This window comes from Oncorhynchus nerka, linkage group LG23 (assembly GCF_034236695.1).
Source record: "Oncorhynchus nerka isolate Pitt River linkage group LG23, Oner_Uvic_2.0, whole genome shotgun sequence".
Classification (NCBI taxonomy): Eukaryota; Metazoa; Chordata; class Actinopteri; order Salmoniformes; family Salmonidae; genus Oncorhynchus; species Oncorhynchus nerka.
This window is the reverse complement of record NC_088418.1, coordinates 11,883,170-11,900,987: the sequence shown is the minus strand read 5'-3', so window position 1 is coordinate 11,900,987 and position 17,818 is coordinate 11,883,170. Positions and strand designations below refer to the sequence as shown.

General features: G+C 46.5%; 1 protein-coding gene and 2 non-coding genes across 5 annotated transcripts in view; 2 read left to right on the top strand and 1 right to left on the bottom strand.

The window, feature by feature from the left end:
- Nucleotides 1-4,168, top strand: part of LOC115106305 (cerebellar degeneration-related protein 2-like) — a 36,302-nt gene extending 32,134 nt beyond the window's left edge. For all 3 annotated transcript variants that reach the window (XM_065007857.1, XM_065007856.1, XM_029628902.2), the window contains 2 exons: nucleotides 449-656; nucleotides 894-4,168. In XM_065007857.1, coding sequence (XP_064863929.1) covers nucleotides 449-656; nucleotides 894-1,646 — 961 coding nt within the window. In that variant the 3' untranslated portion in view covers nucleotides 1,647-4,168. The remainder of the gene's footprint in view (nucleotides 1-448; nucleotides 657-893) is intronic.
- A 1,256-nt stretch (nucleotides 4,169-5,424) lies between these two features.
- trnar-ucg (transfer RNA arginine (anticodon UCG)) lies at nucleotides 5,425-5,497 on the top strand. Its single transcript has one exon. It is a non-coding gene; the product is annotated as a tRNA-Arg (tRNA).
- Nucleotides 5,498-14,935: 9,438 nt separating this feature from the next.
- Nucleotides 14,936-15,007, bottom strand: trnaq-cug (transfer RNA glutamine (anticodon CUG)). Its single transcript has one exon. It is a non-coding gene; the product is annotated as a tRNA-Gln (tRNA).
- Nucleotides 15,008-17,818: the final 2,811 nt, after the last annotated feature.

The window sequence follows — 17,818 nt, the reverse complement described above, 5'->3', positions numbered from 1 at the left end:
TGTAGACTCTCCAGCAGGAACCATGACTACTAGTATTAGGTGTTTTGTACTTGCCTTTTAAACCAAAGTGTCAAATCGTTACAGTTCTGAAGTTCACAAGCAAATGTTATTCAACTCAACCAAATAAATGTTGGCTAAATATTTCAACTCTGCACGGCAGGTGTGAATGTCTGACTGGAAATGTATGAGGCTGCTTTGTTCTAGCTACGTTAACAATCTTAATCGCCATCATTGTTTTTCGCGAGACAGTGTGTTGGTAATCGAAAATCCTCACGACCAAGTAAATAATATTTTAGTGTGTGAACCCCTGTCTGCCACATCGTTAAGTTGGCAAGACAAAAACAAACTACAGGAAAGATGTTTGTTTTAATATGAGAGGCTCAGCGATGTTAGGATTTTAGCTGATATTGTGTGGAACTGTGTGTCTCTATCTCTGTCTGTCCGTCAGGTATGAGGATGGGTTCGTGGTGGGCCGCTCAGACAGCTTCACCTCAGAGACTAAGCGCCAGCCAGCAGAAGAGGAGAACGAGCGTCTGAGAGAGGCGGTGTCGGCGCTGCGCTCGGCCGTGAGGGCGGAGCGGGGTCGCAGGGAGGGGGCGGAGAGAGAGTGTCACGTCCTCCTGGGGGAGTTCTCTCGTCTGGAGTCACGTGTGCTGGTCAGAATCTTATTTCAACTCCATTTAATATTCATTCCAAAAGGAGTGCCTCTGTTTTTTTTATGGTTGCATGTTCTACTAAGTTGGTTCAATCCAATGACTGATACTGATACCTGTTCCTAACTTAAATATAGTAGGGCTCCTAACTCTCCCTCTTTTCTGGAAGAATAAAAAAATATTGAGTGATTGGTTTATTGACTATCTGACTGACTGATTGAGTCATTGATTGATTGACAGGGTGCAGAGAGCTGCCAGGCACGGGTTCGTGAACTAGAGGCAGAGCTCCAGGAACTCCAGCAGCTCCGACGGGCGAGGACCCTCCTCCTGAGCAGCGAAGATGACGGCGTGGGCTTCACCCAGACCCTCTTCAACAACACCCCCGAGACAGACACCCTGGAGGGGGAGGGAGGAGAAGTGGGTGGAGGGCGAGGGGAGGAGGGCGAGGGGGGAGGAGGCTTAGGTGGAGAGTCGTTACCTGCCTCCAGCCCCGTCAGGAAGAGCTGCAGCGACACGGCGCTGAACGCCATGGTGGCCAGGGATGCATCCGGGAGAAGAAGAGGGAGCTACGCGATCCACGCCAACAGCGTCCGTAAGAGAGGGATGTCCATCCTGAGGGAGGTGGACGAGCAGTACCACGCTCTGCTGGAGAAGTATGAGGAGCTGTTAAGGAAGTGCCGGCGCCACGAGGAGTCCCTGTGCCACGCGGGGGTGCAGACCTCGCGGCCCGTCTCCAGGGACCCCTCCATGAAGGACTGTGCCATGGGCCCCACCCCTGCACCCCCACCCTCCCCCACCCAGTCCCCCTCCACCCCCGAGGTGATGGAGAGCATCAGTAAGCAGGTGGAGGCGGTAGATAAACGACTGGGCCAGAGCACGCCAGAGTACAAAGCTCTGTTCAAGGAGATCTTCTCTCGTATTCAGAAGACCAAGATGGACATCAAAGCTACCAAAGCCACCAAAGCCAGCAAGTCTGGCAAGTCCAGCAAATAAATTCTGATACTGGATTGGTTTGGTAGTGCAGTGCTTTTTCCATGCTCAAAGCGCTTGAGATTAGAGGAGGAATTTGCCTCGTACTCTACCGATGTGTAGCACTCATGAGTAAGCGTCTGTATGGGGTCTGGTCTCCTGTCTGCTTCACACGAGGCTGCTGAGGGGAGAACGACTCATAATAATGCCTGGGAACGGAGCAAATGTAATGGCATTATACTACTGGAAACCATGTGTTAGATGTATTTGATACCATTCCAAATGATTCTGCTCCAGCCATTAGAGCAACAGGACAGTTTTCACAAACCTAAGGAACCTCCTGTGGACTGATTCTGTTACTATAGTTACCGATCAAACAATACGCCACTTAAACCAATCTACTACTAATGCTATTAGCAGCTGCCTAGCTTTGCCAGTGAGATCTAACACAGCTGCCTTTTGCTACCGTTACACAGGTCACACAGGTATGATAACTGTCACCCACAACTTGTTGGACTCCACTATTGTCTGGGCTTGATATACCCAGCTGGTAATACACTCTTGTCCCCTGACGACCAGTTCGTACATTCTCCTACTCAACTCAATTTTAAGGTGGAAGAAAACCTCCTTCCTTTATGAAACACCTATTTCCACCACCATGCTCGAGTGACTAATGCAACTTCCTGATGTTGCACCCCCGCGTTCAGCCAGGGGTGAACATTTTTAGGCTTTAGCCACTCCAGCATGGTCCATAACTCCAACCACCTTTTCCCTATTATCATGAATGTTATAGTGTATGTTGCATTACTTTGACTTGTGTGTGAAATACTCACGTTGTAATGCCGTACCATATGGCAGGAGAAAATGTACACAACAATGAACCTGCAGTATACAGGAAATATAATCGATTATACCTTGTATTATTACGTGTTTTACTCTTCTATTATTTCTCTATGTTCTTTCTCTCTGCGTTGTTGGGAAGAGGCCGTGAGGAAGCATTTTACTGTTAGTCCACAGTTTACGACGCATGTGACGAATACCATTTGATTTCGAGCTATCTAACTCGAGGTCTTAAACTCGACTGAAGCTTCAAACCTTTATAGCAGACACAGGATTTGGCGTGAGATCAGTGGTGTTGTGAAACTATGGATTGAGAAAAGAGAAGTCGTTACAGAGAAATCAACTGAATCATTTCAACCAGAAATGTGTTATTGTTTTCTCCACAGTGTTATAATTAAGCATTAAGGCACGAGGTGGTGTGGTATATGGCCAATATACCACAGCTAAGGGCTGTTCTTATGCACGACGCAAAGCGGAGTGCCTGGACACAGCCCTTAGCTGTGGTATATTGGCCATATATCACAAACCCTCTAGGTGCCTTATTGCTGTTATAAACTGGTTATCAATGTAATTAGAGCAGTAAAAATAAATGTTTTGTCATACCCGTGGTATACGGTCTGGTATACCACGGCTGTCAGCCAATCAGCGTCCAGGGTTCAAACCACCCAGTTTATAATGAGTCGTATGTGCCAGGTACAAGCAGAGGCTAATTTTTCTCCCAAGGTCACTCAAGTGTTGCTGAGGGAAGAAAAAGGGCATGACTTCTTGTGGAGGCTAACTGTCTGTCATAGCAGTGTTCCATCCTGGTTCTGGAGGGTCGCAGCGTGCGCAGGCTTTTGTTCCAGCCCAGCATTCAGGTTTACTGCTGGGCTGGGGGGGGGGGAAAGGCCTGCACAGCCTGAAGTGCTTCAGTACAAGGAGATAATGACACTGTGTCATAGCAATGGTAACAGAACATGTTCTATATTCTAATAAGAGAGAACAAAATGTTTCCTAACAGGGAGCCACTCAAAAGGGGACATCCCATTCTTATGGAACATTCTGACGATGTCCTTTTTCAAGGCTCCTTGGCTTTCTCTGCACTGTAATGTTTTACTGATTGCACTTAAAAAATGTAAAAAACACGCATTGCGTATTTATACATGGATATTTACTTAGTATTGCTTGTGTATTTATTCCGTTATTGTGTGTCTCTGTGAGCATTTATTCATGATAACGACACTTATCTGCCAAGGTGCCTATATGTGATTGTATCCATTATTGATAGGCTGCATCTTCAGAATGAAAATCAAGTCATATTTGTTTTGTTTATTTATCTACTCAACCTTTTGGGCTCCTGAGTGGCGCAGCGGTTTAAGGCATTGCATGTCAGTGCTAGTGATGTCATTACAGACACCCTGGTTCGATTCCAGGCTGTATCACAACCAGCCATGATTGGGAGTCCCATAGGGCGGTGTAGGCCGTCAGTGTAAATAAGAATTTGATCTTAACTGACTTGCCTAGTTAAATAAAAATGAATTCAGATGAATGAGCATATTATTAGTTTTATGAGTTAGCCTAGTTATTAGCCTTTGGCATCACAGGTTTTGTCATTGGGGCAAGCCACATTAGCTCTCACTCATTGAACTAAGGGTCATTCTTGTTGTGGCACTCTGTATCATTGACTTACATGTCTGCTCTGTGCAATTAAAGCATTGGAATGAAAATATGTCTCTCTGTGGATGTTGTTATATTACTCTGAAAATGTACATTGATGGTTAATGATTTGATTAATTGGCTGGTGGAATGATTAATGGAGGAACACACACAGTGGTGGACAAAGTTGCTAATTGTCATACTTGAGGTTAAGTAAAGAGACTAATGGAAAATGACTTGAATAAAAGTTAGTCACCCAGTAAAATACTACTTCAGTAAAAGTATTTGGTAAAAAAAAAAAAAAAAACTAAGTATCAAAAATAAATGTAATTGCTAAAATGTACTTAAGTATCAAAAGTAGAAGTAAATTCCTTATATTAAGCAAACCAGATGGCACGATTATCTTTTTTTTTCTTTTCCATTTACAGATAGCCCGGGGCACACTCCAACACTCATAACTTACAAACAAAGCATTTGTGTTTAGTGAATCCGCTAGATCAGATGCAGTAGGTATGACTACGGATTTTCTCTTTAATTGACAATGTGTATGTCCTGCTAAGCAGTCAACATTAAACGAGTACTTTTGGGTGTCAGGGAAAATGTATGGAGTAGAAAGTCCATTATTTTCAAAACAATGTAGTGAAGAAAAAGTTGTCCAACATATAAATAGTAACGTAAAGATACCCCCAAAAAACACGCACACAGGGGAGGTCAAGTTCCTCCGATTTTCATTCACCCGCCCCGACGATCCCCGGGTCTTCCACCAAGATGCGCTTTTGACCAGGTCAACGGCGTCTACCTTTACGTATAAATCTATTATTTCACCCGTGTAGTTATATTTAGTGTTGAGCTGCACACACTCACTCCAGCACGGTGAGCCACTAAACAGAAAACAAAATATTCAATCCGAGTTTTGTAAACCGAAGCCCGACATCGCGAGATGTCCGTGAACGCTTGCCAAGCAGACTCGGTAGAACAGACCGGGTTTGATGTTTAAGAATTCAATGAGAGAAGTGAAAAATTATTCCTTCGTTGTTTAATTTTCTCGAAATCTTCTCCAGCTAATGTCTCAGGTAAACGAACTTGTTATTACTCCAACCTCGTGAAAGTGACAAACTGACACGTTTACATTATCGAATTAGTGCCATTGATAACAAGACTAATTGCGATTGCGTGTTTCTGCGCATGAGCACAGCTAGCCAAGGTCGCAATGACATCACCTAAAAGCGTAAAATGATATCTTCATATTACATCATCTTTGATCCAACGTTAAATAGTAGTAGTATAGTAGTAGGCTTTAAATCTCTAAAACGTTGTTCTCTACATAGACCGCGTGGCCTAATGGATAAGGCGTCTGACTTCGAATCAGAAGATTGAGGGTTCGAGTCCCTTCGTGGTCGTCTTTTGCTAAATCGTACGGTTACTGTGACATTTGTAGCTAGGTACGTTCGTGGTCGTCTTTTGCTAAATCGTACGGTTACTGTGACATTTGTAGCTAGGTACGTTCGTGGTCGTCTTTTGCTAAATCGCGAAAGTGTCAAGATTTGACAATTGCGTGATTCAGCATAACTTAACAGGCAAACAAGTTAAATGTTCTTATTTCTCATACTGTACACGACCGCATATCATTTCTACATCTTCTTGCACAGTTAGGGTTGCTAAGTACTTCCGAACCGAGTGCACCAGTTCGCTTCACTTTCCAGTTGTGGGCGTTTTCAGCTACGTATAATAAGGTAACTGCGCAACGAAATCTTGTATAGCAGAGTGGCGCAGCGGAAGCGTGCTGGGCCCATAACCCAGAGGTCGATGGATCGAAACCATCCTCTGCTATTTTTTTTCTTCCCGTTCACGCGGAATCCGATGTTTTTTGCTCATTCATTGAACAGCATTTATTTGTACTTTATAGAAAATAACTGCAACAGCAATCAACTCAAATGAGGTCAACATATCTACAAACACTCAACATAGATGTTTTATCCTTTCAAACAAAAAATGCTAATGTATTGATTACGTGAGAAAATAGTCACAAAGCAGGCCTCATTCACTACCTAGATGCTCTGAGGGCTATGTCCTTTGCAATAGACTCATTGGGCTTCTCACTAGCCTCTGCTATGATGTCAATAACTTCTGAATGTTGGCCCTGAGGTTGCTCTGCTGGCTCCTGCTCTGCTCTGACATCACCAGCAAGGCTCACTGCCTTGTTGATATGGTTTTTATTCTGCAGTGGAAGAAAGAGTAAAAACATACTGAATTCAATATCTTACATCAAATCAAATCTAATTTTATTGGTCACGTACACATGGTTAGCAGATGTTAATGCGAGTGTAGTGAAATGCTTCTGCTTCTCATTCCGACAGTGCAGTAATATCTAACAGTAATCTAACAATTCCACAACAACTACATAATACTCAGAAATCTAAGTAAAAGGATGGAATAAGTATATATACATATAAATATATAGATGAGCGATGACCGAGCGGCACAGGCAAGATGCAATAGATGGTATAAAATACAGTATATACATATGAGATGAGTAATGCAAGATATATAAACATTATTAAAGTGACTAGTGATCCGTTTATTAAAGTGGCCAATGATTTCAAGTCTGTATGTAGGCAGCAGCCTCTCTGTGTTAGTGATGGCTGTTTAACAGTCTGATGGCCTTGAGATAGAAGCTATTTTTCAGTCTCTCGGTCCTAGTTTTGACGCACCTGTACTGACCTCGCCTTCTGGATGATAGCGGGGTGAACGGGCAGTGGCTCCTAGATGATCTTTTGGCCTTCCTGTGACATCGGGTGGTGTAGGTGTCCTGGAAGGCAGGTAGTTTGCCCCCGGTGATGTGTTGTGCAGAACTCACTACCCTCTGGAGAGCCTTTAAGTTGTGGGTGGTGCAGTTGCAGTACCAGGCAGTGATACAGCCCGACAGGATTCTCTCAATTGTGCATCTGTAAAAGTTTGTGAAGGTTTTGGATGAAAAGCCAAATTTCTTCAGCCTCCTTAGGTGGGTGGACCATTTCAGTTTGTCCGTGATGTGTACGCCGAGGAACATAAAACTTACTACCCTCTCCACTACTGTCCCGTCGATGTGGATAGGGGGGTAGCTCCCTCTGCTGTTTCCTGAAGTCCATGATCATCTCCTTTGTTTTGTTGATGTTGAGTGAGAGGTTGTTTTTCTGACACCAGTGCCCTCACCTCCTCCCTGTAGGCTGTCTATTCGTAGTGTGTAATCAAGTCCACTACTGTTGAGTCATCTGCAAACTTGATGATTGACTTGGAGGCATGCATGGCTACGCAGTCATGGGTGAACAGGGAGTACAGGAAGGGGCTGAGCACGCACCCTTGTGGGGCCCCAGTGTTGAGGATCAGCGAAGTGGAGGTATTGTTTCCTACCTTCACGACCTTGGGCGGCCCGTTAGGAAGTCCAGGACCCAATTGCACAGGGCCGGGTTAAGAACCAGGCCTCAAGCTTAATGATGAGCTTGGAGAGTACCATGGTGTTGAATGCTGAGCTGTAGTCAATGAACAGCATTCTTACATAGGTATTCCTCTTGTCCAGATGGGATAGGACAGTGTGCAGTGTGATGGCAAATTGCATCGTCTGAAGACCTATTATGGCGGTATGCAAATTGAAGTGGGTCTGAGGTGGTAGGTAAGGTGGAGATGATATGATCCTTGACTAGTCTCTCAAAGCACTTCAAGATGATATAAGTGAGTTACATTTGACTTCTTGGGAACAGGAACAATGGTGGCCATCTTGAAGCATGTTGGGACAGCAAACTGGGATAGGGAGAGATTGAATATGTCCGCTGGTCTGCGTATGCTCTGAGGATGCGGCTAGAGATGCCTTCTAGGCCGGCAGCCTTGCGAGGGTTGGCACTTTTAAATGTCTTACTCACATCGGCCACGGAGGAGGAGAGGGAGGGCCCGCAGTCCTTGGTAGCGGGCCACGTCGGTGGCACTGTATTATCCTCAAAGCGGACAAAGAAAGTGTTTAGTTTGTCTGGAAGCAAGACGTCGGTGTCCATGACGTGGCTGGTTTTCTTTTTGTAGTTAGTGATTGCCTGTAGACCCTGCCACATACGTCTCATGTCTGAGCCGTTGAATTGCTTCTCCACTTTGTCCCGATACCAACATTTCGCTTGTTTGATTGCCTTGCGGAGGAAATAACTAAACTGTTTGTTTTTGAAAGTATTCCCAGTCATCTTTCCACGGTTAAATACAAGTGGTTCGCGTTTTCAGTTTTGCGTGAATGCCATCCATCCACACCCATCCACAGTTTCTGGTTAGGGTAGGTTTGAATGGTCAGAGTTGGTACAACATCTCCAATGCACTTCCTTATAAACTCACTCACCGAATTATAGTATAAATTGATATTATTCTCTGAGGGTGCTCGGAACATTTCCCAGTCCGCGTGATCAAAACCATTTTGAAGTGTGGATTCCGATTGGTCAGACCAGCGTTGAATAGTTCTTATCATGGGTACATCCTGTTTGAGTTTCTGCCTGTAGGACAGGAGAAGCTAAATGGAGTTGTGGTCAGATTTGCCGAAGGGAGGGCCTTGTATGCACCGCGGAAGTTAGAGTAGCAGTGATCCAGTGTATTGCCCGAATGCTACAATCAATTTAGGTAGCCTTGTTCTCAAATGTCCTTTTTAAAATCCCCAGCTACAATAAATGCAGCCTCAGGATATATGGTTTCCAGTTTGCATAGATTTCAGTGAAGTTCCTTGAGGGCCGTCGCGGTATTGGCTTGAGGGGGGATATACACGACTATGACAATAACCGACGAGAATTGTCTTGGGAGATAATATGGTCTGCATTTGATTGTGAGGAATTCTAGGTCAGGTGAACAAAACTTGAGTTCCTATATGTTGTTACGATTACACCATGAGTCATTAATCATGAAATCATTTAAGTCATTTAGCAGACGCTCTTATCCAGAGCGACTTACAAATTGGTGCTTTCACCTTATGACATCCAGTGGAACAGCCACTTTACAATAGTGCATCTAGGTCTTTTAAGGGGGGGGGGAGAAGGATTACTTTATCCTATCCTAGGTATTCCTTAAAGAGGTGGGGTTTCAGGTGTCTCCGGAAGGTGGTGATTGACTCCGCTGTCCTGGCGTCGTGAGGGAGTTTGTTCCACCATTGGGGGGCCAGAGCAGCGAACAGTTTTGACTGGGCTGAGCGGGAACTGTACTTCCTCAGTGGTAGGGAGGCGAGCAGGCCAGAGGTGGATGAACGCAGTGCCCTTGTTTGGGTGTAGGGCCTGATCAGAGCCTGGAGGTAGTGAGGTGCCGTTCCCCTCACAGCTCCGTAGGCAAGCACCATGGTCTTGTAGCGGATGCGAGCTTCAACTGGAAGCCAGTGGAGAGAGCGGAGGAGCGGGGTGACGTGAGAGAACTTGGGAAGGTTGAACACCAGACGGGCTGCGGCGTTCTGGATGAGTTGTAGGGGTTTAATGGCACAGGCAGGGAGCCCAGCCAACAGCGGGTTGCAGTAATCCAGACGGGAGATGACAAGTGCCTGGATTAGGACCTGCGCCGCTTCCTGTGTGAGGCAGGGTCGTACTCTGCGGATGTTGTAGAGCATGAACCTACAGGAACGGGCCACCGCCTTGATGTTATTTGAGAACGACAGGGTGTTGTCCAGGATCACGCCAAGGTTCTTAGCGCTCTGGGACGAGGACACAATGGAGTTGTCAACCGTGATGGCGAGATCATGGAACGGGCAGTCCTTCCCGGGAGGAAGAGCAGCTCCGTCTTGCCGAGGTTCAGCTTGAGGTGATGATCCGTCATCCACACTGATATGTCTGCCAGACATGCAGAGATGCGATTCGCCACCTGGTCGTCAGAAGGGGGAAAGGAGAAGATTAATTGTGTGTCGTCTGCATAGCAATGATAGGAGAGACCATGTGAGGTTATGACAGAGCCAAGTGACTTGGTGTATAGCGAGAATAGGAGAGGGCCTAGAACAGAGCCCTGGGGGACACCAGTGGTGAGAGCACGTGGTGAGGAGACGGATTCTCGCCACGCCACCTGGTAGGAGCGACCTGTCAGGTAGGACGCAATCCAAGCGTGGGCCGCGCCGGAGATGCCCAACTCGGAGAGGGTGGAGAGGAGGATCTGATGGTTCACAGTATCGAAGGCAGCCGATAGGTCTAGAAGGATGAGAGCAGAGGAGAGAGAGTTAGCTTTAGCAGTGCGGAGCGCCTCCGTGATACAGAGAAGAGCAGTCTCAGTTGAATGACTAGTCTTGAAACCTGACTGATTTGGATCAAGAAGGTCATTCTGAGAGAGATAGCGGGAGAGCTGGCCAAGGACGGCACGTTCAAGAGTTTTGGAGAGAAAAGAAAGAAGGGATACTGGTCTGTAGTTGTTGACATCGGAGGGATCGAGTGTAGGTTTTTTCAGAAGGGGTGCAACTCTCGCTCTCTTGAAGACGGGAGGGACGTAGCCAGCGGTCAGGGATGAGTTGATGAGCGAGGTGAGGTAAGGGAGAAGGTCACCGGAGATGGTCTGGAGAAGAGGAGGGGGATAGGGTCAAGCGGGCAGGTTGTTGGGCGGCCGGCCGTCACAAGACGCGAGATGTCATCTGGAGAGAGAGGGGAGAAAGAGGTCAGAGCACAGGGTAGGGCAGTGTGAGCAGAACCAGCGGTGTCGTTTGACTTAGCAAACGAGGATCGGATGTCGTCGACCTTCTTTTCAAAATGGTTGACGAAGTCATCTGCAGAGAGGGAGGAGGGGGAGGGGAGGAGGATTCAAGAGGGAGGAGAAGGTGGCAAAGAGCTTCCTAGGGTTAGAGGCAGATGCTTGGAATTTAGAGTGGTAGAAAGTGGCTTTAGCAGCAGAGACAGAGGAGGAAAATGTAGAGAGGAGGGAGTGAAAGGATGCCAGGTCTGCAGGGAGGCGAGTTTTCCTCCATTTCCGCTCGGCTGCCCGGAGCCCTGTTCTGTGAGCTCGCAATGAGTCGTCGAGCCACGGAGCGGGAGGGGAGGACCGAGCCGGCCTGGAGGATAGGGGACATAGAGAGTCAAAGGATGCAGAAAGGGAGGAGAGGAGGGTTGAGGAGGCAGAATCAGGAGATAGGTTGGAGAAGGTTTGAGCAGAGGGAAGAGATGATAGGATGGAAGAGGAGAGAGTAGCGGGGGAGAGAGAGCGAAGGTTGGGACGGCGCGATACCATCCGAGTAGGGGCAGTGTGGGAAGTGTTGGATGAGAGCGAGAGGGAAAAGGATACAAGGTAGTGGTCGGAGACTTGGAGGGGAGTTGCAATGAGGTTAGTGGAGGAACAGCATCTAGTAAAGATGAGGTCGAGCGTATTGCCTGCCTTGTGAGTAGGGGGGGAAGGTGAGAGGGTGAGGTCAAAAGAGGAGAGGAGTGGAAAGAAGGAGGCAGAGAGGAATGAGTCAAAGGTAGACGTGGGGAGGTTAAAGTCGCCCAGAACTGTGAGAGGTGAGCAGTCCTCAGGAAAGGAGCTTATCAGGGCATCAAGATCATTGATGAACTCTCCGAGGGAACCTGGAGGGCGATAAATGATAAGGATGTTAAGCTTGAAAGGGCTGGTAACTGTGACAGCATGGAATTCAAAGGAGGCGATAGACAGATGGGTAAGGGGAGAAAGAGAGAATGACCACTTGGGAGAGATGAGGATCCCGGTGCCACCACCCCGCTGACCAGAAGCTCTCGGGGTGTGCGAGAGCACGTGGGCGGACGAAGAGAGAGCAGTAGGAGTAGCGGTGTTGTCTGTGGTGATCCATGTTTCCGTCAGAGCCAAGAAGTCGAGGGACTGGAGGGAGACATAGGCTGAGATGAACTCTGCCTTGTTGGCCGCAGATCGGCAGTTCCAGAGGCTACCGGAGACCTGGAACTCCACGTGGGTCGTGCGCGCTGGGACCACCAGATTAGGGTGGCTGCGGCCATGCGGTGTGGAGCGTTTGTATGGTCTGTGCAAAGAGGAGAGAACAGGGATAGACAGACACATAGTTGACAGGCTAGAGAAGAGGCTACGCTAATGCAGAGGAGATTGGAATGACAAGTGGACTACACGTCTCGAATGTTCAGAAAGTTAAGCTTACGTAGCAAGAATCTAATTGACTAAAATGATTAAAATGATAGAGTACTGCTGGGGTAGGCTAGCTGCGTTGTTGACACTACCCTAATCAAGTCGTACCGTTGAGTGTGAAGTTTCTACAATGCTGCTTATCGGGAGCTAGCTGGCTAGCTAGCAGTGTTGGTTACGTTACGTTGCGTTAGGAGAACGACAATAGCTGGCTAGCTAACCTAGAAAATCGCTCTAGACTACACAATTATCTTTGAAACAAAGACGGCTATGTAGCTAGCTATGTAGCTAGCTACGATCAAACAAATCACACCGTTGGGACTGTAATGAAATGAAGTGAAAAAGTGATACTACCTGTGGAGCGACGCGGAATGCGACCGAATGCGAAAGTTCTATTCAGTAGACGTTGGCTGGCTATTGGCTAGCTAGGAGTGTCTCCTACGTTAAGGACGACAAAATAGCTGGCTAGCTAACCTCGGTGAATTAAGATAATCACTCTAAGACTACACACTCTAAACTACACAATTATCTTGGATACGAAGACAGCAAAGACAACTATGTAGCTATCTAATACTACACTAATCAAGTCGTTCGGTTGAGTGTGATAGTTACTACAGTGCTACGGTAGCCGGTGAACGTATGCTAGCTGGCTAGCTGCTAGGCAGATAGGAGGGCGACGAAATACGATAATAACGCAATTATCACTCTAAGACTCCACACTCTAAGCTACACAATTATCTTGGATACGAAGACAGCAAAGACAACTATGTAGCTAGCTATGTAGCTAGCTAACACTACACTAATCAAGTCGTTCAGTTGAGTGTGATAGTTACTACAGTGCTACGGTAGCCGGTGAACGTATGCTAGCTGGCTAGCTGCTAGGCAGATAGGAGGGCGACGAAATACGATAATAACGCAATTATCACTCTAAGACTCCACACTCTAAGCTACACAATTATCTTGGATACGAAGACAGCAAAGACAACTATGTAGCTAGCTAACACTACACTAATCAAGACGTTCAGTTGAGTGTGATAGTACTACAGTGCTACGGTAGACGGTGAACGTGTTGGACAGATAGGAGACGACAGATAGGAGACGACGAAATACGATAATTACGCAATTATCTTTGATACAACGACGACTATGTAGCTAGCTAAGAGGAAATTGCTAAGATTAGACAAATCAGACCGTTGTACTATAATGAAATGTAATGAAATGTAATGAAAAAGTTATACAACCTGCAGACCGAAGCGCGGATGCGACCAGATCGCTCCAACCCGGTAAAACATCTCTCTGGAAAGCAACCCTTGCCATAATTTAGTCTACCTTGTTATCTAGAGACTGGACATTGGCGAGTAATTTCCAAGATGGCATAGCAGTCGGACGCGTGTTTGTCTTTGTCTTATCCCATGTATTATCCTATGTAAATAGCAGTTTTTTCATATATATTTGAATCTCACATTCTATCTACGAACTAAATATACTGACTAGAACCACATTTTTTGATCATATTACTCCAGTGCTAGCCTCTCTACACTGACTTCCTGTAAAGGCAAGGGCTGATTTCAAGGTTTTACTGCAAACCTACAAATCATTACATTGGCTTGCTCCTACCTATCTTTCCGATTTGGTCCTTCCGTACATACCTACAAGTACGCTTCGGTCACAAGACGCAGGCCTCCTAACTGTCCCTAGAATTTCTAAGCAAACAGCTGAAGGCAGGGCTTTCTCCTATAGAGCTCAATTTTTATGGAATGGTCTGCCTTCCCATGTGAGAGACGCAGACTCGGTCTCAACCTTTAAGTCTTTATTGAAGACTCATCTCTTCAGTAGGTCCTATGATTGAGTGTAGTCTGGCCCAGGAGTGTGAAGGTGAATGGAAAGGCACTGGAGCAACGAACCCCCCTTGCTTTCTCTGCCTGGCTGCTTTCTCTGCCTGGCTGGTTCACCCTCTCTCCACTGGGATTCTCTACCTGGCTGGTTCACCCTCTCTCCACTGGGATTCTCTGCCTGGCTGGTTCACCCTCTCTCCACTGGGATTCTCTGCCTGGCTGGTTCACCCTCTCTCCACTGGGATTCTCTGCCTGGCTGGTTCACTCTCTCTCCACTGGGATTCTCTGCCTGGCTGGTTCACCCTCTCTCCACTGGGATTCTCTGCCTGGCTGGTTCCCCTCTCTCCACTGGGATTCTCTGCCTGGCTGGTTCCCCTCTCTCCACTGGGATTCTCTGCCTGGCTGGTTCCCCCTCTATCCACTGGGATTCTCTGCCTGGCTGGTTCACCCTCTCTCCACTGGGATTCTCTGCCTTTAACCCTATTACAGGGGCTGAGTCACTGGCTTACTGGTGCTCTTCCATGCAGCCCCTAGGAGGGGTGCGTCACTTGAGTGGGTTGAGTCACTGAGATGATCTTCCTGTCTGGGCTCCTATGGTTGTCAGATGCTCGGTTTCCATAACTAAAACTTGGACATTGACTGAGGAGGTTTCAGTTTCTTATATACAAAGGGGGGAATTTTCCTTGTAGAGTAATGGACTGAATCATTCCTGAACAGTGAGAGAGTCGAAAACAACATTTTGCTATGAATTAATCCATGAAGTATTTTCTCGGTTGCCGAGGTAAAGACCGTTTAGTTTTGATAGGATAGTCTTGAAAATGCACGGGTTATGAAAATCAAACTTGTTAGCTAGTACCTCGCATGCATTAACACAGCGCAAATTTAGGTCGGACAAATGTTCGGTGGAATACATGTGACAATTCTTCATGGTGGTGATAAAACATTAGGTCCTACCGAGATTTGAACTCGGATCGCTGGATTCAGAGTCCAGAGTGCTAACCATTACACCATAGAACCACGTTTTGCTTTTCATTCTGCAACACATTTTGAACTATTGGAATTTCGTGCGTCATTATATGTATAGCAAATACATTGTACACAACCAGGAAGCTGACAGCTGGCTGTTTGGGAGGCAGTCGATATTGATTCATGGAACATCATGCCCCACATGGGATTGTTATCATGGGTAGTGGGTAGTGCAAGCAAAATTAAAGGGACTCACACACACAATAACTGGTTTAGGAGGCCAGTGCCTTATCCATTATAGACCACTGGGGCGCATTAAGAAAATATACTGTATATATGCCGGAATGACTATAGGGCCTACAAATTCATATTAGTACTGTCGTGTAAAAGCATTCTTTTCAAACTACGATTTCCATAGATATTTTCACGAAGGCCACGCTGGGCCAACACCATGATGGACAATTTTACCAAGGACATGGCATGGGTTAGAGAGAGTTAGCAAACCAGCTAGCTACCGTATCATTCTGGGCACGTGGTCGCATTTTAGCTAACTAGCTACCTACCTGACCTGTCTAGCTAACTTTCATCTGACTGGAGCAATGTCTGTCTCTGGTGTACTTCCTCAGCTATCGCTGGTGGAGACCGACAATGTAGTTATGTCTGTATACCCGGGTTGCGGTTATCTTCCTCTTTTTATATATTTTTTATTAAAAAAAATAAAATTGTATTTATTTCATCCGTCAGTCATTGGCGACAGCTAGCTAACTAGCTATTTGCGAAACGATATATTTTCATACTGCAGCAAGCGCTTTTAAAGGCCAAAATAATCAATATTCTCTTATAGATCGTGGTGATAAACTTGCCTCTGAATTAATAATATAAATTACTTTTTAAACAGGTCAACATTCACAAAGCCGCGGGGCCAGACGGATTACCAGGACGTGTACTCAAAGCATGCGCGGGCCAACTGGCAAGTGTCTTCACTGACATTTTCAACCTCTCCCTGGCCGAGTCTGTAATACCTACATGTTTCAAACAGACCACCATAGTCCCTGTGCACAAGAAAGCGAATGTAACCTGCCTAAATGACTACTGCCCCGTAGCACTGACGTCGGTAGCCATGAAGTGCGTTGAATGGCTGGTCATGGCTCACATCAACACCATCATATCGGAAACCCTAGACCCACTCCAATTCGCATACCACCCCAACAGATCCACAGATGACGCAATCTCAATCGCACTCCACAGTGCCCTTTCCCACTTAGACAAAAATAACTACTTTGTGAAAATACTGTTCATTGACTACAGCTCAGCGTTCAACATCATAGTGCCCACAAAGCTCATCACTAAGCTAAGGACCCTGGGACTAAACACCTCCCTCTGCAACTGGATCCTGATCTTCATGACGGGCCGCCCCAAGGTGGTAAGGATAGGCAACAACACATCTGCCACGCTGATCCTCAACACTGAGGCCCCTCAGAGTTGCGTGCATAGTCCCCTCCTGTACTCCCTGTTCACCCACGACTGTGTGGTCAAGCACGACTCCAACACCATCATTAAGTTTGCTGACGACACAACATTGGTAGGCCTGATCACAGACAACGATGAGACAGCCTATAGGGAGGAGGTCAGAGACCTGGCAGTGTAGAGCCAGGACAAGAACCTCTCTCATTGTGAGCAAGTCAAAGGACAATAGGAAAAGGAACAGGCCCCCATTAACTTCAACGGGGCTGTAGTGGAGCAGGTTGAGAGTTTAAAGTTCCTTGGTATCCAGATCACCAACAAACTATCATGGTCCAAACACACCAAGGCAGTCGTGAAGAGGGCACGACAACACCTTTTCCCCCTCAGGAGACTGAAAAGATGTGACATTGGTCCCCAGATCCTCAAAAAGTTCTACAGCTGCACCATCAACAGCATCCTGACCGATTGCATTACCGCCTGGTATGGCAAACGCTCGGCATCTGACCGGGAGGCACTACAGAGGGTAGTGCGTACAGCCCAGTACATCACTGGTGCCAAGTTTCCTGACATCCAGGACCTACTAGGCGGTGTCAGAAGAAGGCCCAAAAAATTGTCAAAGACTCCAGTCACCCAAGTCATAGACTGTTCTCTCTGCTACCGCACGGCAAGCGGTAGCGGAGCGCCAAGTCTAGGACCAAAAGGCTTCTTAAAGCAGCTTCTATCCCCAAGCCATAAGACTCCTGAACAACTCATTTAATCAAATGGCCAGGCGGACTATTTACACTGAAACCCTCATGTGAGTTGAGATGGGTGTGTCTTGGCAATAAATGATACTAAGAACTGTTTTGTAAGCACTCTCAGATAATTCATCTATAGACACTGAATTGATCTGAGAGTCACAGGGCTATGGTGAAGCTCATGTAATTAAATATGGACTTTATGATATAACTCTGACTTGTGTGTGGTTTGCTCTCTCATGATTTGGTAATACAGGAAATTTCCACGACACCTTGTTATTGTTATGTCAATTTATTGTGTTACTTTTTGATTGATCCAGGCTGTATCACAACCGGTCATGATTGGGAGTCCCATATTTACATTTAAGTCATTTAGCAGACGCTCTTATCCAGAGCGACTTACAAATTGGTGCTTTCACCTTATGACATCCAGTGGAACAGCCACTTTACAATAGTGCATCTAGGTCTTTTAAGGGGGGTGAGAAGGATTACTTTATCCTATCCTAGGTATTCCTTAAAAGGTGGGGTTTCAGGTGTCTCCGGAAGGTGGTGATTGACTCCGCTGTCCTGGCGTCGTGAGGGAGTTTGTTCCACCATTGGGGGGCCAGAGCAGCGAACAGTTTTGACTGGGCTGAGCGGGAACTGTACTTCCTCAGTGGTA